The 25,735-nt window shown below is 35.0% G+C and overlaps 1 protein-coding gene across 1 annotated transcript in view; it reads left to right on the top strand.

The window, feature by feature from the left end:
• HOOK1 (hook microtubule tethering protein 1) overlaps positions 1 to 24,091 on the top strand; it is a 63,355-nt gene extending 39,264 nt beyond the window's left edge. The window contains exons 12-22 of the mRNA XM_061121745.1: positions 159 to 269; positions 6,624 to 6,711; positions 6,798 to 6,858; positions 9,155 to 9,295; positions 11,519 to 11,612; positions 13,428 to 13,462; positions 14,092 to 14,174; positions 14,803 to 14,903; positions 17,803 to 17,904; positions 19,773 to 19,841; positions 21,745 to 24,091. Coding sequence (XP_060977728.1) covers positions 159 to 269; positions 6,624 to 6,711; positions 6,798 to 6,858; positions 9,155 to 9,295; positions 11,519 to 11,612; positions 13,428 to 13,462; positions 14,092 to 14,174; positions 14,803 to 14,903; positions 17,803 to 17,904; positions 19,773 to 19,841; positions 21,745 to 21,915 — 1,056 coding nt within the window. The 3' untranslated portion in view covers positions 21,916 to 24,091. The remainder of the gene's footprint in view (positions 1 to 158; positions 270 to 6,623; positions 6,712 to 6,797; positions 6,859 to 9,154; positions 9,296 to 11,518; positions 11,613 to 13,427; positions 13,463 to 14,091; positions 14,175 to 14,802; positions 14,904 to 17,802; positions 17,905 to 19,772; positions 19,842 to 21,744) is intronic.
• Positions 24,092 to 25,735: the final 1,644 nt, after the last annotated feature.

The raw sequence follows: 25,735 nt of genomic DNA, 5'->3' as shown, positions 1-25,735 counted from the left end.
ACTTATGTTAATTTTTTTATTTACATGCCATTTCCACGAATATTTAGAATTAGACTATAATCTTACTATAAATTTTATTTTCAGTTTTTCATTTATTGATCTCTGAAATGCTATCAATATTATATACTCTTATTTTCTACTTTTGTTTCTGATAAAAGGTTCAGGATCTTCATGTTAAACTTTCCTCTGAATCCAAAAGGGCGGACACACTAGCATTTGAAATGAAGCGGCTTGAAGAAAAACACGAAGCTTTACTTAAGGAAAAAGAGGTAAACATAAATATAATTGATGTGTAATATGTATGTCCTGTTTCAGTTTTAATATTACCCTCGCTGTTTTAAGAATGGAAATGATGTAACCAGTTCTTCTTTCTCCAAATTGAAATTAGTGATGTAAAAGAAAGTCTTGTAGAAATTCTTTATGCAGTTTTGTAAGTTTTCTTGATATGGTAAGATGAAGTCATGTTTCAGTGTATGTGTTCCAGTTCTGAACTGTCAACTCCTTGAAAGCAAGGACCATAGATGCAATTTTTGAAAACTTTATTAGGATATAATTTATATATTATAAGTTTCACCTATTTAAAGCTATGGTTCAATGGTGTTCAGTGTATTCAGTGTTGGAAACCATCATCGTTTTAGAATTCTGTCATCACTCCAAGGAGACCCTGTGCCTGATAGCAGTTATTCTGCATCTGGTCCCTCTTTCCCCAGCCTTAGCAACCATTAATCTACTTGCTGTCTATGAATTTGCCTCATCTGTCCAGAATATATAACCATACCCTTTGTGGTTTTTGTGACTGGGTTCCATCATTTAGCATAATACTTTCAAGGTTTATCAGTGTTGTAGCATGTATCAGTACTTCATTCATTTTTATTGCTGAGTAGTAATCCATTATATGGATATACCACATTTTATTTATCTGTTCATCAGTGGAAACAAAGTCCAGTTGGGTTGTTTCCACATTTTGCCTATTAAATGAATAATGGGGCTCTGAACATTTATCTACAAGTTTTTATGTGGACACATGTCTTCATTTCTTGAATATGTGTTGAGGAATGGTATTGCTGGGTCATATGATAGGTGTTTAACTTTTTTAAGAATTACCAGACTTTTCTAAAGTGAATGAACCATTTTTCATTCTTGCCAGCAGTTTGTAAAAGATTCCAATTTCTCCCAATTCTTGTCAAATCATATTGGATTTTAATTTTGGCTATCCTAATAGGTATGAAGTAGTATATCATTGTGGTTTTGATTTGTGTTTCCCTAATGACAAATGATGTTGAACATCTTTTCATGAACTTATTGACCATTTCTGATTTTATTTCTTTGAGAAGTGCCTCTTCAAATGCTTTAGACCATGCTTTGTTTATTATTTACTTTTTTATTTTTGAGTTCTAAGAGTTCTTTATATATTCTAGATACAAATCTCTTGTCAGATAAATGGTTTGCAAATATTTTCTCCTATTCTGTGAGTCATCTTTGCAATTTTTAAACGGTGTGTGTGTGTGTGTGTGTGTGTGTATATAGCAGCAGAATAGTTTTTTATTTCATGAAAACAAAGTTATCTGCTTCTTCTTTTGTGTTTTTTTTGGTGGTGTTTCTATGACACCATTGGGTAACCTTAAGGTTATAAAGCTTTATTCCTCTGTTTTCTTTTAGGAGTTTTATATTTTTAGCTCCTATATTTACTCTGTGATCGATATTGAATTCATTTTTATGTGGTGTGAGATAGGTTTCTTTCTTCCTTTGTGTTTAGATATTCATTTGTCCCAGCACCATTTGTTGATATGACTGTTCTTTCCCCCACTGAATATTCTTGATACTCTTGTTAAAAATCAGTTGACATGGTCCTTTAATGACGGATATATTATACCTTTGTCAAAACTCATAAAAGTGAAACAAAGAATGTACCCTAATGTAGACTATGTCCTTCACTTAATAACAGTGTATCACTTTTGGCTTATCAGTTCTTACAAGTAACCACACTAATGCAAGATGTTAATAATAAGGGAAACTGGGGAGTTGGGTGAGGGGATGATGGGAACTTTGTATTTTCTGTTCAGGTTTTTTTTTTTTTAAAGCCTATTAATTTTCTTAAAGTAAAAAGAAATCATTTGGCCACAAATGTTAGAGTTTATTTCCGGATTTTGAATTGTCACTGATATATATATGTCTAACTTTATGGTAATACCACACTGTAATGATTACTGCAGCTTTGTATTAAGTTTTGAAATTGGAAAATATACTCATTTGAAATAAGTTCTCCAACTTTTTCTTTGGAAAGCTATTGTTTTGGTTATTCTGGGTCTCTAGCATTTCATATAAACCTAAGGGTCAGATTAGTTTCTGCAAAATAGCCAGATTGAAATATTGATAGGAATTTCCTGAATCTGTTGATCAGTTTGGAAACCTGACCACCTTAATAGCATTATGTTTTCTGATCTATTAATATGGCATAACATTCCATATATTTATGTCTTTAGTTTCTTTCAACAATGTTTTGTAGTTTTCATTTTGTAAGATTCGCATCTTATAGAACTACTCATGAGTGTTTTATTCTTTCTGTCAGTGCTAACATATAGAAATACAATTTACTTTTGGACATTGGTCTTGTGTTTTACTTACATCCTTGTTGGATTCCCTTAATATTTCTAATAATTTTTAGTGAATTAGTATTTTTATATACAAAATCAGGACATTTGTAAATACAGATAGTTTTATTTATTCTTTTGCATTCTGAATGTCTTTTATTTCTTGTCAAATTATCCTGGCTAGAACCTTCAGTACTTTGTTGAATAGAAGTGGCAAGGTGAGAGTATCTTTCTCTTGTTTCCAATATTAGGAAGAAAGCATTCATTCTTTTACCATTATGTGTCTTATTAGTTGTGGATTTTATTTGTAGATTCCTTCTGTCAGGTTAAAGAAGTTTTAATTCCTAATTTGTTTCATGTTTTTATCCTGAAAGAGTTCTGTATTTTGTCAACTGCTATTCCTGGGCCAGTGGTATGACACATAGTTCTTGTCTTTTACTGTATTGGAATTTCAGCTTCAGCATCAGTCCTTCCAATGAACACCCAGGACTGATCTCCTTTAGGATGGACTGCTTGGATCTCCTTGCAGTCCAAGGGACTCTCAAGAGTCTTCTCCAACACCACAGTTCAAAAGCATCAATTCTTCAGCACTCAGCTTTCTTTTTAGTCCAACTCTCACATCCATACATGACCACTGGTAAAACCACAGCCTTGACTAGACAGACCTTTGTTGACAAAGTAATGTCTCTGCTTTTTAATATGCTATCTAGGTTGGTCATAACTTTCCTTCCAAGGTGTAAGCGTCAATTTCACGGCTGCAATCACCATCTGCAGTGATTTTGGAGCCCAAAAAAATAAAGTGAGCCACTGTTTCCACTGTTTCCCAGTCTATTTGTCATGAAGTGATGGGACTGGATGCCATGATCTTAGTTTTCTGAATGTTGAGTTTTAAGCCAACTTTTTCACTCTCTTCTTTCACTTTCATCAAGAGGCTCTTTAGTTCTTCTTCACTTTCTGTCATGAGGGTGGTATCATCTGCACTTTCTGTCATGAGGGTAGTATCATCTGCATATTTGTCATGAGGTTATTGATATTTCTCCTGGCAATCTTGATTCCAGCTTGTGCTTCTTCCAGCCCAATGTTTTTCATGATGTACTCTGCATATAAGTTAAATAAGCACAGTGCCAATATACAGCCTTGACATATATTGAGAAAATGTTCCTGCCTTTTTGGTTTTACCACACTTAAAGTCTTTGTCTAGTGTGTCCACCCACTAGTGTTATCTCATTGACTCTTTCTGTTAACTGTTTTTTTTTTTTTTTCCCTGTATAGGAATTTCTCTATTTCTTTGCATGTTTTTTTTTGTTGTTGTTGTTGTTGAAAATATAACCTTTAAAATAATAATGTGTTTCAACTCTGGAAATCAGATTTTCCCCCAACCTCAGGGTTTTTGTTTTTGCTGGTTTTTTAGTGACTCTTTTGGACGAATTCCATAAAGTTTTTTTTTCTTTGTAATGTGCAAGCCACTGAATTCTCTGCTCAATAACCATTGCGATCAGTTAATGATTTGTCAGCTGTTTCCATAGATCTCCCAATCTTTGCCAAAGGACTCAATGTGTATTTATTTTGGAAAATATTTTCAATTCTTAGAAAGTTTACAACTCTGCCTTTGTGTTTATGCTTCAAGTTTTTCCAGAGCTGAGACATTGGGGTCCTCTCGGGGTATTTCTGGGCATGCGCACAGCTCTGTGCATAGCTGACCTCCTGGATCTCCATATGGTAGGACTTTTAACCTCCTCTATGAATATCATGTTTCTCAGCTCTTCCTGGTAAATTTTTGGCAAGAGTCTTGTTTGCCTTAACTGGCATCATGCCTTCAGCAGCTATAATGAAAGCAATTGCTGATGATTGTTTTTACAGATGCCTAAGGAATATTTTCCTGCACAGCAAGCACCAAATTAGCTCAAATAATGAAAAGCATGATTGGAATTTCTCCAAGGTGCTGCTGGACACATCAAATAGTGATAGTTTTCTAAGCATGGGGCTTTTTAAGAAGAGTTTCATAGCTAGTCAGCCCCTCCAGGTGGTGGTAACCTCTGCTTTTCAAAGCTACTCAAGGCTACTCCAGGGTTGGGGAGAGGGCGATAGTAATCAGGATAGTTAAAAGAACAAAAAGCTCATGTTCTGAGGTTTAGCACATTTTCTTTAATAAATGTTCCTCAGATATGGCAGACCTTTGATTAACCTTCATACTTTTTGAAAAGTTGATTTTGACAAATTGCTAGTGTTCACATTGCATTTATGAAGGAACAGATTTATAGGGGTCCTGATGCCTGACTGTAGTTATAATTTACTGTGTTCAGAGATCCCTAGAGCATCTGTACACGCTGGCCTAAGGACCCTTGGAATCAGTTACCAATTTACTGTTGATTTGAGCCACATAATGGACCTAATAGGGTTTTATTTATTGATCTGAAATATAGTAACATTTAAAATTTAAAATACAATTTTATGTTACTTTTCAGGTTCTGGAAAAATCATTTAAACCTGAGCCTTTTTTCCAGAGTGTAGAAATTTGTCATTGACTGTCAGCTGTAAAATAAAATGAGTTCAGTTCAGTGGCTTGGTCGTGTACACCTTTTAGCGACCCCATGCACTGTAGCACACTAGGATTCCCTGTCCATCACCAACTCCTGAAGCTTGCTCAAACTTACATCCATCGAGTCAGTGATGCCATCCAACCATCTTATCCTCTGTTGTCCTCTTCTCCTCCTGCCTTCATTATTTCCCAGGATCTGGGTCTTTTCCAGTGAGTCAGTTCTTCACATTAGGTGGCCATAGTATTGGAGCTTCAGCTTCAGCATCAGTCCTTCCAATGAATATTCCGATTTCCTTTAGGATTTCCTTTAGGATTGACTGGTTTGATCTCCTTCCAGTCCAAGGGACTCTCAAGAGTTTTCTCCAGCACTGCAGTTCAAAAGCATCAATTCTTTGTCACTCAACTTTCTTTATCGTCCAACTGTCAAAACCATACATGACCTCTGGAAAAACCATAGCTTTGACTATATGGACCTTTGTCAGTAAAATAATGTCTCTGCTTTTTAATATGCTGTTTAGGTTTGTTATAGCTTTTCTTCCAGGGAGCAAGCATCTTTTAGTTTTAATGGCTGCAGTCACCATCTGCAGTGATTTTGGAGCCTGAGAAGATAAAGTCTGTCACTGTTTCCATTATTCCCCCATCTATGTGCATGAAGTGATGGGACTGGATGCCAGAATCTTCGCCCTTTGAATGTTGAATTTTAAGCCAGCTTTTTCACTCTCCCCTTTGACCTTCATGAAGAGGCTCTTTAGTTCCTCTTCGTTTTCTGCCACAACGTTAGTGTCATCTGCATATCTGAGGTTATTAATATTTCTCATGGCAATCTTGATTCCAGTTTGTGCTTTATCTAGTCCGGCATCCAGTCCAGTAAAATAAAATAGCTAATGACATGAAGTCCTAGCATACTATCCCTGGGAGATAGTGTTTTTCCACAGGTTCATACTTCCAGTATGCTGTTTACAGTAATTGAAGGAAATAACAAGTCTCTAGCGTCTCTTACACACCAGACTGTGTTCTAGATATTAGACAAACTTCTCATTCACTACTCAGAACACCTTTCAGGGGCTTATGAATCAGTGTCCCTGTTTTGATGATAAAAATCTAATGGCAAAGAGTCAGCAGCTTGCCTTAAATAATACAACTGGAAATAGTAAAACTGAATTCAAGCCGTGCTGTGTTTGCCTCCAAAGTCCACGAGCTTTTATTACTCTACAGTTACATTTTTGTACTCTGTTGTATAATTAATTCATTTGGCTCAAAGGTAAGCTACCTACTGGGAAAATCACAAGCTTTGTGTTGTATAAAATCTTGTTATTTATGTGATTTACGCAAGAGAAAGTTACCCCTTAGCATTAAAACTAAAACATTGTCATTTTTAACTAAGTAGGGAACAATTATCAAATTAACATATTAAGATAAATGATATTAAGTATAAAGTACATTACCTTTGAACAGAATTAAATATTTTGCTTATATAAATAATTCTTTTTTAGAGACTAATAGAACAGCGTGACACTCTGAAAGAAACAAATGAAGAGCTCCGATGTTCACAAGTGCAACAGGATCACCTAAACCAAGCAGGTGGATTTTGTTGCATTTAGAAAAGGTTTTTTAATGGTAGATATAATGAGGCGTTAATCTATTTTTTTGTTGCTGATATTGTTTAGATGCATCTGTTACAAAAAGTTATGAGAATCTTGCTGCCGAGATTATGCCAGTGGAATATAGGTAAATTTGTTTTTATCAATTGACAACCCATACTTAATATTAGAAATGTGAATTCTTCTTTTCATAATTTTCTGTCTTTATTTTCATTTTATGAATCATAGAGCTTGAAAATACCTCGTCTCATCTGCTTATACTTTCCAAATCATGCTGTTATTGCTACTATGCCAGTTTAAAAATTTACCAGAAATAAAATTTCACTTACTAGCTGAATAACATATTCTGGTTCTTTGTAATATGGCTTTTATTGTGTAGAACTTATTTTTCTATCCTTAAACTCTTTGGTATCATTTTAAAATGACTGTTATTTAATGGACAGGAATTTCCTTTCTTAAACTCTAGAAACCCTTTTTAATACATAGTTTTCAAATTCCCAGCAGTGGAAGAAAGTAGGAGATGATCTGTCAATTGCAGGACAAGTAAGCTAGAGTTGAAATACACATTTTAGAGGTTCCTCTTGACCCAACTTTTATTTTGATATTTTACTGCTGTGTTTACTTCTGGTTATTTGACTTATCTGCTATTTTTATGGTCTTCTTTTCCTTTTTGTGGCAACAGTTTTACTTATTAATTACTTCAAATCCTACTCTTTATTACTGAGATATAATTCATGCATTTACAAATGGGCAGTCTGGTACTTTTTAGTGTAGTCACAGAAATTGTGCAACCATCATTGCTATCTAATTCTGGAACATTTTCATCCTCCCCCAAAAATACCCATTCCTGCCTCCCCTCCAATGCCAGCTCCAGGTAACCAGTATTCTACTCTTTATCTCTGTGGATTTGCTTATTATGGACATTTCATATTTATGGAACCATACAATATGTGGCCTTTTGTGTCTGAATTCTTGCATTTTTCATAGTTTTTATAAGTTGTTGATTTTCACTTTGTTCAGTTTTTTGCTGTTAAGATAGAGCTCCATACAAGCTGGGCTGGAACCTAACTTGTACTTTTTAGTTAGTAATATCCAGTGATATTAATCATTTAAAAGTAGTCCTATGAGCCTATATTTTTAAAGTTATCATGCTGGCATTCAGAAGAACAGAAATTGAGATTAATTGAAATTAGTTGCTTTTGGGTAATGAAATTTAGGAGGGCAGCAGCATTATTTTTCATTTAACACCATTCCTATCATTTGCATTAAAAAAATATGTATATACCTTTAATAAAATTTTTTCTAGAAACCAAATTCTAAAGATGGTCATTAGCATAAAAGTATATTTAAAAATTTTAGGCAGACTGTAATTTCTTAAATCTATTGCTTTTTCTTCATATATTTTCTAAGGATGTGCTGTATATTACTTTAATGTGAATAGTTTCTAAATTATCAAAGAAAAATGATTCATATTATCTCTTAGAGAGTTGCATAATAAACATTTATTGATCTGTAATCTTGTACCTTTAAAAATTTACTATTTGTTTTTTGAGACATAGTCTTACAGTGTACATTTTTTTTTTTAATTAATTAATTTATTTATTTTTTCAGTGGGTTTTGTCATCCATTGACATGAATCAGCAATAGATTTACACGTATCCCCCCTCCCACCTCCCTCTCCACCCGATTCCTCTGGGTCTTTCCAGTGCACCAGGCCCGAGCACTTGTCTCATGCATCCCACCTGGGCTGGTGACCTGTTTCACCATAGATAATATACATGCTGTTCTTTCGCAACATCCCACCCTCACCTTCTCCCACAGAGTTCAAAAGTCTGTTCTGTACTTCTGTGCCTCTTTTTCTGTTTTGCATAAAGGGTTGTCGTTACCATCTTTCTAAATTCCATATATATGTGTTAGTATGCTGTAATGTTCTTTATCTTTCTGGCTTACTTCACTCTGTATAATGGGCTCCAGTTTCATCCATCTCATTAGAACTGATTCAAATGAATTCTTTTTAACGGCTGAGTAATATTCCATGGTGTATATGTACCACAGCTTCCTTATCCATTCATCTGCTGATGGGCATCTAGGTTGCTTCCATGTCCTGGCTATTATAAACAGTGCTGCGACGAACATTGGGGTGCACGTGTCTCTTTCAGATCTGGTTTCCTCAGTGTGTATGCCCAGAAGTGGGATTGCTGGGTCATATGGCAGTTCTATTTCCAGTTTTTTAAGAAATCTCCACACTGTTCTCCATAGGGGCTGTACTAGTTTGCATAAAATAAAAACTTCTAGAAGGCTTTAGTAACATTTCAAAATGACAGCTGTTGAGTAGATAGAAATTTTCTTTTTTAAAAGCTAAAGAATTTGTTAAACTCTTATATTTAAAAAATTTAAAAAGAAATTTTGATTTTTAACATCAGGGAGGTATTCATTCGACTGCAACATGAAAATAAGATGCTTCGATTACAGCAGGAAGGTACTGAAAATGAGCGTATCGAGGAGCTTCAGGAGCAGCTGGAACAGAAGCACCGCAAGATGAATGAACTGGAGACGGAGCAGAGGTGACTGATGCCCTCCTTCATAATGATGACCATCGCCATTCAACTGCCTAACCTCAGAGTCTTGATTCACAGAAGTGGAAGATGTCATTGTAGTTCAAATAATTAGGATTTGTGGGAGTTTCAGTTTTTGGTTTTTCATCTCTCACTACCCATTATTCTTAGCAGACTTTGTTAAGCAGTTTGCTTACTCTTGAATTTCATTCATATATCTTCAAAAATGATAGAAAATTTAACAAATGAATAAATGGCAATCTGGGTTTCAACTGCAGTCCCGTGCACAGATGGTTCATAGACTATGGAATCAAACTTGAATGCCACCTTTACTTAACTGGGCGTTTACTTAAATTCACACTTAGTATTCTCAGATATTAGTTGCAGAAGGCACCTGTTTGCAGGTTGTAGTGAAGATTACAGATAATGTGTTTAAAACAAATGGTGTATTTATTTGATATCAGTGAGGTGCTTAAATTTTATAAATATTTTAAAAAAATAATGTTTATGTGGTGCTTGGGCTTTCCTGGTGGCTCATTGGTAAAGAACCCACCTGCCAATGTGGGAGATGTGGATTTGAACCTTGGGTCGGGAAGATCCCTTGGAAATCTCATGAACAGAGGAGCCTGGCAGGGCCACATTTCATGGGGTCACAAAGAGTCAGACACGACATAGTGACTATACTACAACAACAACATGTGGTGCTTACCAGTGAGCTTCTAAGCTCTTGATATTAATTCATAAATTCTTATAATAACTCTATGAAGTAGTAAGTATGATCATCTCATTTTATGAACAAGGAAACGGAGGGTGCAAGGACATTAAGAAACTTGCTCATATCACACAGCCAGTGAGTTCTGGATCCTGCATTTGAACCTTCTGTCAATCAGACTTCAGAGTCTGTGCTGTTACCACTATTGCTATCCTGCGTCTTACAAATAGCATACTGGCAATAAAAGTATTTGGATTTGTTTGACATACCTTTATTGGATCTGAGAGATCACTAGGAATTTTTGACACTTGAACCTTGTCTGTCAACTTGTACGTGTACTATTACATCAACTGTAGTTAAAAGAAAAATAGCATTTTAGCTTCCTGAAGAGACTATTGAAAGTGAAATTCACTCAGTCGTGTCCGACTCTTTGTGACCCCGTGGGCTATACAGTCCATGGAATTCTCCAGGCCAGAATACGGGAGTGGGTAGCCTTTCCCTACTCCAGGGGATCTTCCCAACCCAGGGATCGAACCCAGGTCTCCTGCATTGCAGGCGGATTCTTTACCAGCTGAGCCACGAGGGAAACCTGAAGAGACCATTAAATATTGCTAATTTATATAATTCAGTATCAGCACTGGAGATGCTAAGTTTTAGCTTTTAACATAGGAAGATAGACATGTGAATAGGTAATCATTACATTATGTAATATATATAACAATGGGAAATGTAGTAGTATAGTGGGCAGGGGGTGTTTTGTCATATATATGAAGAGAAAGACAGATACTGTCTTGCTGGCAGCTTCAGTAGAGGAATGACTAAGAGGTTTTGCCAAGTTAAAAGGCTGCACTACTTGCTAGTGCCCGTCTCTCAAGTCATGAAGGAATGGTTGGAAAATGGTGGCCTTCCTTTTCTTGCAATACCCTGTGAAATCTGAAACAAGAAACGGAAACCTAGTTTCCATTCATTAAAAATACAACTGAAGGAAAACTGAGCTAGTTTTATAATTTTTATTCCAGGGAGTTCACTGCAGAAATGTCATGCTTTTGCCACAGACTCATTAAGTACCTTAAACTTTTAAATGTGGACATATATGCTTTTAGGATAAAAATATCTTTTTTAAAGGAATAGGTCCTTGAAAGTAGTTTACTATACTATATTTTATATCTAGCCACAGGTAGTTGTTCAGCTTTGGTTGTTGCTATTAAATGCATACTCTGGGAGTTAAATTGCATAAATGCACCTGGCTTCCCTGGAGGCTCAGCAGGTAAAGAATCCTCCTGCAATGCAGGAGATGTGGGTTTGATCCCTGGGTGGGGAAGATCACCTGGGTGGGAGCATGGCAACCGTCTCCAGTATTCTTGCCTGGAGAATCCCAGTGGACAGAGGAGCCTGGCAGACTATAGTCCATAGGGTCACAAAGAGTTGTACTTGCCTGAAGCAACTTAGCACACATGCAGGAATCCTTAACTACTTTGGCTTTCAGTACAAATAAATACGTGTAACCCATCTTATAATAGGCTGAGCAAAGAGCGAATCCGAGAGTTGCAGCAGCAGATTGAGGACCTCCAGAAGTCTTTACAAGAACAAGGCTCCAAGTCTGAAGGCGAAAGTGTAAGTAACTTAAAAATTATGATACTTCTGTTCTGTGTGAACTCTCTCTAATTGGTCCTGATGCCCAAATTAATCTTATATTTGAATATAATACCCTTATCATTGGGGGTACCCTTAAATACCGTATATATATGCATAACAGATGCAGTGACTTTGCCAGTTTGGAGCCTATAAGTCAGTAATATGGATTGGAAAGTGATTTGTCTCTGCTGTTCTTCAACAGCCACCCCTTAGATTTATGTAATTCCTGATTGATAGCATGCTACAATTGAACCTTCACAGTAGTGCTGGGATCCCTACAGGACTGGCTTGAGTAAAACCCTAATAAGAGTAATTAGCAGTCAGAATTGAGGAAAAGAGAGAGTGAGAAAGTGATTTCTGCCAAAAGACCACTCAGGAAATAGTAGGTCACACCAGCCTCCAAAGGATAGAAATTTAAAAGCAGTCTTGAAGTACATTGCCCCTTAATTCTTCCCTCCTTTCATACAGACTCATGGCCGTGCCATTTCTAATGGTTTTATGGTCAATAATTGTGAGGGTATAGAGATCAGAGAACCTAAAAGAGATCAAACAGTGTAACTGAGTAGACATAGCAGTGTTTCCCTAGTTTGATGTCTGTGCAGAGAGAAGAAGAAGTAATAATTGAGGGAGAACGTATTTAACTAAAACAACAACAACAAAAAGATAGGGTGTGTTAGATAGGTTTTGATTGGATAGAATGTTAGGTGACATACCTGTATTGATGGGGGAGAAAACTATGGAGTGAGAGTAAATAAGATGAAAAGAAAGATTGAAAGGGTTGAGTTTCCTTTCTATCTTTTATATGCTTTATATGATTTTCTCTTTCTTCCCTGGGGGCTTGGAAAATAGAAATCGTCTCATGCATGGCGGCATCTCATATGTGCATATATACGGTATTGTACCTCTCTAATACAAATATTTTTAAGCCACAGTAGAGAATATTTTTAAAGTGGGATAATTTAGGGATAGTACATTTTCGATCATAGTGTTTTAAAGATTTAAAATTTATCACTATAAAAAAATTATTGGAGAGCTTTCCTGGTGGTCCACTGGTTAAGACTCCATGTTTCCACTGCAAAGGGCACAGGTTCAGTTCCTGGTCAGGAAATTAAGACCCTGCATGCTGTGTGGTTCAGCCAAAAACAACCACAAAAATTATTGGTATCAAAAATTCATTTCAGATTATATATTTTAAACTTTTCTATCTATTTGGTAGATGATACCGAACTACTATTGCCACTTAAATTCCTGTTCTTTTAAAGAGGAAATTTTGTGTTTTAAAAAAATTTTTTTAAACAAAATCCAGTTGCTTCATTTTGATGTTAACATTAGAAGTGCTTGCATTTAACGGTAAGGTTTTATTATAAAGATAATTTAGTTTTTTAAGTCTGTTCTTCAGTGAAGGTCTAAAATCTTAAATTTTATATTTTAGATGCATAATTCTTTAGATGTTTAAATGTTTGATACTCCTCAGTATATCACATTCAGCTTGCATTTGCTATTTTTCTTCCACTTCAAATTTTACTTTCATTACATTTAGAAATATAGAGCATTTTTCTTTCTACTCTTGCACTATTCCTAATTTAATTTTCTGTTCTCTTTCCTTTCTTCTTTGAAGTAAAAATGTACCTAAATTTTTATGTTTTGAGAGTATGTTATTAGAAATAAAAGTTTTTAAAATATTTGTTATTTTATATAATCCATCTTCAAAAGGAGGTAAAGAGATTTTGATGTCTGGAAGACTTCCCTGTGTCACAATAGTTATCTTACAGCAACTTTTTCTAATTTTTATAGTCCAGCAAACTAAAGCAGAAGTTGGAAGCTCATATGTAAGTAAAACTGATAACTTCATTTCAAATGTGAGAGGGGAAGGATTTTATTGTAAAAGGTTATTAATACCATTTTCTGATTTTGTTTATAAAAAATAAAAACCCTGATGCAACTGAATGTTCAGCACTGTCACCAGAATGCGTAAAGAAAACATGGTAAAAGAATCAACCTAACCGCTCACGATCCCGAACTCCTACATTTTTCAATTGCTAGTGTCATTTGAAGAATTTATAAAATAGACAACTATCATAACTAGATTATGTGGGAAGGAAAAGTGAAAGTGTTAGTCTCTCAGTCATGTCCAACTCTTTGTGACCCCATGGACTGTAGCCTGCCAGGCAGTGTGGGGTGTTTAACCTGTGAAATATTTATTTTAACTTTCTTAGGTAAGTTAGGGTGGCCGGGGGAAAAAAAACTACAATTTTTGCCATTCACCATGTGTCAGGCAGTTTACATCCTCACAACCAACCCTTAGAATACTTGCCAGGTATTATTACCATTTCACAGATGAGGAAACTATGGATCAGAAAGTGACTTGTCCATAGTCCACAAATGTGATATGGCAGAAACCAGTTTTCATTCTTAGGTCTCTTTGACTCCAAACCTCCATGCTCTTTCCATTACTTAGGGAAAAACTAACAGAGGTCCATGAAGAACTACAGAAGAAACAAGAGCTCATTGAAGACCTCCAGCCAGATGTAAACCAGAATGGTAGGTATTTGTAAAAACCTGAATCAGACTTTATCTAAAAACTTGCCTTAAAAAAAAAAAAACAACACCTTTTTAGTTGAAGGATGCCAGAACTGTGCATATTAGTCTTTGGGCAATGCAAAGATAAATACGTTGCAAATAAAAATCATTAATAATTTTCAGTGATTTAAGTAATTAATAAATGAGTATATCTTAAAGCAAAAAGTAAATCTACAAAATAAACTGAATGATATATAGGAGTATCAAACATTGTAAAATGTAATAGAATTAGTAATATGGAAGTGTAAATAAAATTTGTAATCAGTTTAAAATGAACTTCAAATATGTAGAAAGAACATTTTATTTTGTGATGGTTGTGCTTAAATTATAAGCTATATTTGCTCATTGAAATACTTGCTAGAAAGGAGAAACATAGCTTGGTAATGCAGATTATTGATATTTTTAAGAAAAAATAATACAGAATGAACAGGGATGTCTTGTGTGTAGTTCAAAAGTTTTAGAGAAGAATTCACTATAAAGAAGGAATAAAATATTTCTCTTTATCAGTCTTTAGAAAATACACCTAATCTTTTTATGTGAGGAGGGAGTATTTCAAATTGGTCATGTCTCTTTTTTTTTTCAACAATAGTACAAAAGATCAAAGAGCTTGAAGCTGCTCTTCAGAAGAAAGATGAAGATATGAAAGCAATGGAGGAAAGATACAAAATGTACTTAGAGAAAGCAAGAAATGTGAGTGGCTTGTCTTCCAGCATTTTAGTCTTTGTGACTTGGGTTCTAATGGGATTCATACCCACCTTCATGGATCTATGTCACATTGCTTTGCTCCTTACCACCCTGCCTTGCCAGTCAGGTCCCTATTTCCAGGGCAGACATATTAGCAGTATTTTAAGGCTCTGCATAAAATTCTCTTCTTTTATTCAGTAAATAGAAACAGGTGCAATAACTGCACATGACTTCATAGGGACAGTTTAAATGTTGTAGTAACCTCACTGGAGAAAATGACTACTGTAAGTAATGTAATCTTTAGCTCTTACAATTAACATTTGCTGTTTTGAAAACTTGTTTAAATTGTTTTAGCATTGTCTGTATTAGACAACTAAAGACTAGTCTACTGTCCACCAGACTATTCTTTTCCTTATTTCATACTTTTTCTTAAATATTTGTAAGTACTGTTTTCATAAAATCTTTTATTTCCATGAATATATATTCTTCATTAACTATAAGTATTTTCAAAGAATGTTGTTGTACCTGCAGCAGCAGATAAACCCCATGACCTCAAGGCTTAACAAGGTAAAGGTTTACTTCTTGATCAGTACAGGAGGGGCTCTACTCCACGCAATCATGCAGAGTCCCAAGCTGATGGAGGCTCCGCCTTCTTCAGTATGGAGTTCTCACATTCACTGGACATTGTCCAACTGTGTATTGGGGAAGACAGCCAAGACTGCATGGGAGATACTCAATGGATCAGGTGTAAACCACTTTCCTCTCATTTCATTGGGCAGAACTCAGGCATGTGGCTGCTCCCAACTTCTAGGGAGGCAGGCTTGTGAAACATCCAGGCAGACTGCCACAGTTCAGTGTCTCCTTTACAAAAGTATAAATGCTTTCGGTGAAAATATATTGTAAGGTTCCCAGAGACAACTGCTCATAACTTTTTGGTATATTTTCTTAAGAGTGCATTTTTTTCAATGCCTATTATCTCTGTGATTGTTTACCATAATACAGACACACACTTAGTTTGTATGATCATAAAACATATGAGTTGTGATCATATGGTTTGTATTTTTTAACTTAATGTTCTCATGTTATATAGATGTAATTTAATATTTAATGTTATGCTAAGTACTGGGAATGCAACAGCAAAGAAGACACTTTGTATATGAAGCAGACTACAAAATAAAAGACTCGCTAGGTGATATTCTTTCAGTTGAGTAGATGTGTCATAGTTTACCTAGTCGACGTCCTATTGTTGGGAAAATTTTGTTTCCATGTCTTTTTCTTTTTTGCTCCTAAAAATAAGACTACAGACAGCATATTTATATAGAGAGTTTTCCCCCTTATTTTGGTTTATTGTCTTAATCTCAATCCTAGTTTTATCTATCAAACAAAATTATTAGGTCAAAGTATAAGAACATTGTTAAGATGCTGGAAATGATATTCCAAAAGTATTATAACTACTTAGACAAAGCAGTGACAATGAATCCCATGTTCTTGCCATCATCAAATATTGTCATTTAAAAAACAGCTTCTTTTTTGGTAAATATGATTTTGTTTTTTCCCCTTATGCTACTTCAGGGCAGAGGTTAAAGTAGTACCATGTGTATATAATAGGAAACTCAGAAAATATAAAAAAGTCACAACCATACTTTTAGCACTTAGAGGCAATAAACTCTTATGTGTTCTTTGTAATTAAATTGTGATTTAAACACTAATATGTCTGCTTTTATAATGTGTACTTCATATGGGAGTGTCCCCTGACTCTGGTGAACTGTTGTAGTCCCATCTACCATAGTGCCTGCCGCATTTAGTGCTTATTAAATTGTTTTGAATGAACCACAGTAATTTTTAGGGATATTACCTTCTAGTCTTGTTTTCCGTAACTTCTGTAAACATAGATGAAATTTTCTGAATTCATTAAATTTTCAGTTCAGTTGCTTAGTCGTGTCCAACTCTTTGCAACCCCATGGACTACAGCACAGCAGGCTTCCCTGTCCATCACCAACTCTTGGAGCTTGCTCAAACTCATGTCCATCAAGTCAGTGATGCCATCCAACCATCTCATCCTCTGTCGTCCCCTTCTCTTGCCTTCAGTCTTTCCCAGCATCAGGGTCTTTTCCAGTGAGTCAGTTCTTTGCATCAGGTGGCCAAAGTATTGGAGTTTCAGTAAATTTTAAATCCTTTAAAATAGTTTTGTAATTAGATCAAACAGATGACCTTATTATTGGAAACTTGTTTTTGCTTGTAATTTACACCTGATATTTCTGAGTTGATTTCCCACCATAGTAGGAAACTACCTCGTAAACTAGGTGACCACCTAGTTGGTTCACTCTGAGCAACATCTGGTCAAACTGTTTTTACTCAACTTATAGTAATTTACATAGATATAATTGAGTACTCTAGAATTTACACACAAAATCATCAATGTCTATTATATTGATCTTATGTATTGAATTACATTTAGCTAGATAATGGTGATAAAAAAGATTATTGCTAAGAAATTTCTGTTACTCTTAACCATGTACATTCAGCAGATTGTATAATTATTGAATTGATTTAAATTAAACTTTAAAAAAAATTTTTAATTTATCTAAGTCAGATAAATGTTTAAAAGGGTTATTTCAAGACTTGAGTGCTCAAAGCTTCATAAAGCTAAGTAACTATTTCTGAGTACTGTGTCTTGAAGAAAGGAAATTTGATTTGGGAATGTGTATCTTCATATTTTTAATATTGAATTTCTTTAGAATGTTATTTTTATTATTCAAGTTAGACTATAAAATAAGATACAGTTAACTCGGATCACTTTCTGGATAATGTTTCACTTTGTTTACACTGATTTTATAGACTGTGTTCATATTTCAGTATTTGACAAAGTAAACATAAGAGATTTGGTTTTTTTTCCTTTAAACAGGTAATAAAAACTTTAGATCCCAAATTAAATCCAGCATCAGCTGAAATAATGCTACTTAGAAAGCAGTTGGCAGAGAAAGAGAGAAGAATTGAGATTCTGGAGGTAAAATTTCCATATTCATACATCTCCTCTTAATTCTGTATAATCCTGATAATTAACTGCTGCCAGCATTTTCCATTAATGACCAAGTTTCACAGGAACTTAGGAGAGTAGCACACTTTAGCCCTCAGTGAGGTTATGACAGAGCATCTCACTGGCCCACGAGACGGGCCTTTCCAAGCCTGTGTGCCCCGCCGCGTTGTATGTCTCTCTGTCTGTAACAGCCAGTCATATAGCCTGTCCTTCTTTCTAGTAGAGTTCTGCTATCATGCTCCTTTTAAAATGTCAAAGGATGGATGAGAGTTGACTTTTTAAAAAAAAAGAAACAAAGCTTATCTTTTTAAACAGGTACTGTACTCAGTTAACCAGATTCTTCTTCCCTTTTCTTCTCCCTGTAAGTCAACTAGGAAAGTTGTGTTTTAGGGAAGTATATTCATCATTTTCTTCACGTTATTTCTGAGCCGTTAGAGTGTGGTAAAAATATTTAAAGTCTTGAAGACTTTAATATCCTGCGTGTACACCAGCCTTATGGTGGCACTTGCTCTAAATGCTTGTCCAGGCCATGTCAGGCATTGTAAAAAGTACTGGATAGAGGTATCTCTCAGAAGAAATAACTCTTCCTTCTTCAGGATCCAGTTTCAATATCTCCTCTTTTATAAAGCTCTCCATGTATGTCTTAGGCACAGTTAGTGATCTCTCCATAGTGACTCCATGTACTTTGAACTCATGAATTCATTCCATAATAGCACCTTTCTTTGTGACGTGTGTTAGAGTGTCTTGAGGACAGGGGCTGTATCTTATATCTCTGTACTGCGGCATTCAGTATCACACAAATCAGAGGCCAAGGTTACAGCTTTAGTGTTAATGTGTGTTAAAGTTATCACCTTCCTCTCTGATCATCAGTCTCTTCATCTGTAAAATAATGGGACTTGAACTGAATGATTGCTGAACTCTAAGTCACTCTGATTATTCACTTCCTTGTGAAAGCCAATGAGCAGGTACACCAGTGTCGTTGCTTGACATGCTGCTCCCTAACAGCTGTGATGATAAAACTGCGCCTCTAATACAGGGCTCTGAGGAAGTCTTCAGTTAAGACCCTACATATGGACTTGTAATTTATGGATGCATATCTAGATACACACTGCAGAAGTAAAGAGGAGAAAGCTAGTGTTTATAGCAGAGGTTAGTCTATCTGCATCCTCCTTGGGCAGTTCTGGAGTGCATGTGATCCAGAAGAGCATCTTACCTCCTTTGTTTCCTGTACGCTTTTTGTTTCATGAGCATCTGTAGGAACATTCACATGTTTTAGATTATCACATTTTATGTGAGTCAGCTATATCTGGTGCTCAACAAAATTACAAAATCCACTGTACCAGAATAATTAAGAAATGAATGTCAGTCTCTAGGGCGGCACACAGATAGGGCCACAGCCAGTCTAGTATACAGTCACCAAGGACTGAGACAGAGCAATTGAGGCTTAAGCTTTACAGGAAATTTTAAAAGATTTTTTGGGTTATTTTTCCCTGCATCCCTTTTCTCCTTAGTTTTGACTCCTCCACAGGTGTAGCTCTGTTTTGTCACTGAAGCCAGTGGTTACTTTTTTCTCTAGATAGAATCACTCAGTTTTTGTTGTTATTGTTCAATATCTGTTCTCCTAGTAAAGTTCCTAGATTTTATTAGTCAGTCTTACTCTTTCCTAAAGGTGTTGGGCATGTACTGTCCCTGAGTCAGCTTTACATTTTGTCTGCTGTATGTGCCTCCCAGCACATTATTCACATTCTCTTGGTCATAAGCATAATGAAAAAAGTATCCATTTTTAGCAGTTTGGGTTTATTTCTGGGATTTTAAATAGTCCTTGTATCTTTTTCCAGAGTGAATGTAAAGTAGCAAAATTCCGTGATTATGAAGAAAAACTCATTGTTTCTGCCTGGTATAATAAGGTGAGTTGAAATTTAGCCAGTGATTAGATGTCCTGAACCGTGCTTATCAAACATTTTGACCATGAACCGTGGAAGGAATTAGTACAAATTAGAACTTGTACAAGTTAGTACATGTTCACATTTATGCATAATTGAATAGTTACCCTGACTCTGTGTGTCGCACTCAGGTATTTTGTTGTATGCTCTTTTATTAAAAAAAAAAAAACTGGTCATAATCCAGATTTACTTTATATTTTATTTTAATGTCTTTAGTTGATTCTGACTTTTTCAAAACCACTAAATCGATTTCATTACTCGGCAACCTTTAAATTAATGTACATGAAGCATTTGTGTAATTCATAAACATTTTTAAAATTGCCTCACTTGAGCTAAAGCCGTTAATATGTTCTTCATAAAGGGTTTCTGTGGAAATACAAATATCTGTATAATGCAAAATTAAGTGTTACTAGTGCTCAGCATTTAATATCCGTAAAGCTGATCTCAGTATGTCCTTTATTGTATTTATTTTTTGTAGTCCAGACACTGCTCTTCAAGAATTGTCTGTCTGTCCTAACAAAGAAAATAGTATAAAATAATTTGAAATGCATTTTATTTTGTCATCCTTAGTGGGATGTTTTCAAGAGTAGCATTTCTTGATGTATATGGTTCTTTTGGGTATTCTAACCAGCTAGCATAGATGATAACATAGCCATTATCAACCTTAGCTACTGTGTATCTGTGTATTTATAGATAGTATGAGAGAATTTTGGACTCTCCACCTGTGAAGCCTGTACTTCATCACGTGGAACTGGTTATCCTTCCTCAAACATGCCTTCTTCTCTCATGCCATTGTACTTTTTGTCTGTATTCTTTCCCTCCCTCCTCTGTTTGATAAAGTCTGCCTTAATTTAGCAAGACCTTGAAAGAAATTGTGTAGATGTTCCCAGCACCTTCCTTCATGAGTTATCCATCCTAGTTAAGATCAGAGACGATTTATTATTTTCCTTGTTGCTCTGTGGCCTCTTGACACATAATAAATTAGCAAAGATACTAGAGCCAAATAATGCATTATTTAGTCATTTCTCAGCCTGTGTTTTTTGAGCATTTAAATGGCAACCCACTCCAGTATCCTTTCCTGGAAAATCTCATGGACAGAGGAGCCTGGTGGGCTGCAGTCCATGGGGTCGCAAAGAGTTGGGCACGACTGAGCGACTAACACTTGCGGTAACACTATGTACTGGTTACTGCTGAAGCTGTAACTGTGGTATGTGGTCCAGTGAGAGAGGAGTAATGACTTTCCTTAGTAAGGAACACAACAGCCCACGACTACAGTAATTTGTCATGTACAGATTTACAACTAGACCATAGTAAATTTGAAGTAGTCTATGGTTCTCAAACTTCAGCATGCATCAGAAGACTTGTTAAAATACACTATTGGACTTACCTGCAGAGGTTCTTAGTCAGTCTAGGTAGAATCCATAAGTATAATTCGCACTTTTAAATTCCCAGTGGTGCAGGTGTTAATCCACAGGCCACATTTCAACAACCATTGACCTGAGCTATTCTCTTGTGCTGTGTCTGCTCGTAGTGGCTGGAATAATGGCCCGACATGAACATTTGCTTGGAACTTTTTTTGTTGTTGTTATAATTAAGCTTAATTCTAGGACATTATTTTAAGCTATTGTTTTTAAAGATTTCAAATGTAATGGATTAAAATAGAGAAACTGGGTTTTATGCCCTGGTTTTCTCCTATCTTAATGGGTATTATCACGTGCAGATTAGCTTCTGAACTCTTATTTTTCTCTATAAAAAGTGAGGAAAACACCTGCTTTAGAGGATTGTTTTGAGGATTAAATGACTTTGTATAGGTGGAAAGCACTTTGCAAACTCTAAATAGTCATGTTGTTTGTTTGTTTTTGTTCAGAGTCTAGCATTCCAGAAATTGGGGATGGAATCTAGACTTGTGAGCAGCAGTGGTGCTTGCAAAGACACGGGGGCCTGTGCTCCCGCCCGGTCTTTTCTAGCACAGCAGCGGCACATCACCAGCACCAGAAGAAATCTCTCTGTTAAAGTTCCTGCTGCGACAGCTGATTAAACTGCAAAAGAACACATAAACAGAAGTGCCCTTAAAATATTTTGTATCTGTCAACTAACTGCAAGGTTGAAAAGAAGTGTATGTTTCTGGATAGCAGCTTTTTAAAAATCAAATGTATGCAATTAATCTTGCCAGATTAATATGGAAACAGAATTTGGAAGTAGCTATCTGGGGGAGTACGTGTGAATAATTGGAAGATATAATAAGGTAAACATCTCAAACATTTGTCTTTGGAGAGTATTATATTATTTCAAATTGACTTTGTATATTTTAATATTCTCAGTTTTGCAGTAACTAATTTGCAATGTGTTATCAGTTATATGCAATTTAAAACTACTGTTCTGGTCCGTATAAAAATAGTGGACAGGTAGGCACATGGAGAACTATACAAGAGTTATATTTTTTGACAAAAATACACAGATATTACCTCTGACCCCTTTCTGTCATTGAATGGGTATATTTTTATCATGTAGTGGAAAATAACATTTGGAAGATTTGACTGTATTGAAATGACTTCTCCATAGTAGAAGTGACTATTTGGAAATGTTGCAGATTTAGACAAGGTCATAGTTCTCATATGTACCTACTATAAACAAAGGCTTCTGTATAGCATGGTTGAAATGTTAAGGGTATGGACTTTGGACTTTAAGAGATGACTTTCTGATGGGAGGCAAGCTGAAAAATATACTTTGTGTGACATGCCCACACTATTTTAATATAATTAAGATTATAATTTTTATTGCTTTTAAGCATAAAATTATTTTTGTTTTTAAGCAATTAGAGGGCTTCTACTAAAAAAAAAAAAAAGATGAGTTAGTAGTTTACCTCTTCACTGAAAAGAGAGTATACAGTGAAGGGTCAATTTGGAATAAGTTTTACCTTGTTTACTAATTAAGAAACCTGTCTTGGGCTGAGTTTATCGTATTTAGTTCTTTTCTGCCCAAAGCTCTTTTTCTCAAAGATGTTACTCCATTATTTTTAGTCATTTTTAAGAGTCACACTTTGGAATTTTAATTGGAGTAAAATCTGTGCTGTCCAATAATGTAACCAAAAGCCACATGTGGCAAATTGATTAAAATTAAAAATTCAGGTCCTTGGTTGCACTAGACACATTTCAAGTGCTCAATAGCCACATGTGGCTAGTGGCTACAGTACTGGACAGTGCAGATATAAAATGCAAAAACCTCCATTGGACAGTACAGTACTAAATCTTTTTATAAAAGTCTGGAAATACTCAATGTTAGAAGAAAAATGAAAAAAAAAAAGAAAAATGTTAGGACGATATCAAATATGAAAAGGAATTGAATTGTGATGTAAGCAGCATCTTACATTCCTTTTAGTTGAATACCTTGTGTTGTGACATTCACAGTTAATTTTACCAGAACTGTTCAACAGTTACAATACCGATCAGCACATGTCTAGACCAGGGGTCAGCGAACTTTCCATAAAGGGACAGATGGTCGATATTTCAGTAAATGTTTTAGACTTTGTGGGCCATATGATCTTTTGCAAATACTCATCTCAGCTGAAAGTATAAAAGCAGCAGCCATACACAATATGTAAATAAAATAGGTGTGGTTGTATTTCAGTAGAACTTTGCAGAAACTGGCCAGAGTAGGCCAGACTTGGTAGGCTTATAGACCTCTGGTAAAGATTTTATTCTTAGCCTCTTAGCCTTTTTTTTTTTTTTTTAATTACTAGTATTGTTCCATTTACGGTATTATTCAGATACTTGGTTTTTAGATTCGATACCAGTAAATGTTTCTAATCAGTGAAAATATAAGAATTTCATACTCTATTTGGGTCTCTGAGATTAGGGAGCATCTGCCAGGATATTTTGTTTTATCAGGGTTACTTCTTTTTACTACCTCTTAGATTTTGGTGTTCTTTACTGGTGCAATTATGTTGTTGGGTTGCATTTTCCTATATTTTTACAGTCTCTGCTTGCCTGTGACTTTTAGTGAGATGAAATATGTCTTTGAAACTATTTTAGCATGCTAATTAAAATTTTCCAGTTATTATGGCATTTTGGTATATTTTGGTCAATGTAAAACATCTGCTCCTTTAGTGTTTACTACTTGCTTGTAATTGAGATTTCAGAAGCTCTTCAGGCTCCCTTTTAATGAAATCTGTTGTAAAATATCAACTTCAATAAATTAGAATTTTCACAGTTCAATTGCTTTTAATTTTCCAGTTATTATATTTGAAATTTCTAAATAATTCATGCAATTTCTAAATAAGGGTGTAAGACTAGATTCTTTTTCCTAGATAGAGAGAAAGCAAATTTTGTGATTTATCACTTTTCTAGTTGATAGAATTTAACATGCTCGATATGTATTTATACTAATAACTTACTAACATAATTTAAAGTTCTGTATTATTGTGATTATCATATGGAAATCCAGGAACTGATCAGAAGTGAGAGTCTTTTCCACGTCTGGTTAATATAGTGAGATTGACACCCTGTGGGTGGTAAAGCATTATAAATATTCATCTTGAACCATGATTTTTACATGTTTGTGTTGTGAGGCTTGAGTGCATATTACCAGGGAAGAGGAATTCAGCATTTATCTATTTGATAAGGAAGTGAATGTCCCAGTGATTATAAAGTAAAACCACTTTGGGAATGATCTTTAATTTTCAGCATTTTCTCTAAGATTAATAATTCCTTTACCTTTTTAAAATAAAAGTGTGTAAACATATGACAATGTTTATCCTCTGCTTAACGTAATGCAAAATATTTGAAATTCATTGTATTTTTTCAATGAAGACTATTGAACTAACGATTTAAGATACATTAAGAATTAATGTCTTGTCTAGAAACGTTAAACTGAGAATCCCTTGCTAAGATATCATCATCTTTGATAACTGGAGTGCTAAATTGAATGTCAAATAATACTTCTACTTCTATACCTGTTTCTACTCCTCTGGCCCTATGGGATGGCTTTTAGGCCACAATATTATCTGTGTTAGGTTCTCTGTATGTGTATTTAATGAATAACATTCCTATGTAAAAATGTGTGTATGTGGTTTTATGCATACATTCATATTGTGAACCTGTACATTGCAAAGAAGTAAATTTGTAAAGCACAACCATAAAAGAAAATAGTGTGCAGTTATTAAACTTGATGTATCTTAAATGTAATTTTTAGTTTGTAAAAGGTTCTTTCTATTTTCTATGGCAAAGACTTTGACACTTAAAAAATAGAAGTGATACTGGATTTATTTTTGTAAGTATTTAAGATATTATTTTAAATAAATGATTGTCCAATATGATAGTTGTCAGATGTCTTAAGTAAATAAACTTTCTGATTCTGTGTCTGATGTGTATTTTTAGTGGGTACAAGTGCACATTTATTTGCTGCTTTAAATAAAAAACTTAAATATTTAGACTGGTAAAGAAAAAATAATTGCATTAATTCTAATTTTGTTTTTCATTTGAATTTTTTTGGTGAATGAGAAGATGTGTAAAAGGGAGTTTTGGTGTATCATATTTGTCCCCAATTTGCATTATCATGGACTCTAGAATTTTTTTTTTTTTTTTTTTGCAAAATCTGATACTGTCATTTAATATTCATTCTTCTCTTCTTTCTTTAGTCACAGAACCCCATACTTTAGCTTGTTACACTTACCAAGGGGGAGGCATGGGAAGGAGGTATGGATTAACTACTTGCCAAATTCCTTTGTGGGGCTTTCCAGGTGGGGCAGTGGTAAAGAATCTGCCTGTTAATGCAGGAGTGCTGGTTTGATCCCTGGATCAGGAAGATCTTATGGAGGAGGAAAGGGCAACCCACTCCAGTCTTCTTGCCTGGGAAATTCT

The sequence above is a fragment of the Dama dama genome, chromosome 20 (genome assembly GCF_033118175.1).
Source record: "Dama dama isolate Ldn47 chromosome 20, ASM3311817v1, whole genome shotgun sequence".
NCBI lineage: Eukaryota > Metazoa > Chordata > Mammalia > Artiodactyla > Cervidae > Dama > Dama dama.
Note: the sequence above shows the minus strand (reverse complement) of the source record. Positions and strands in the feature narration are given on the sequence as shown.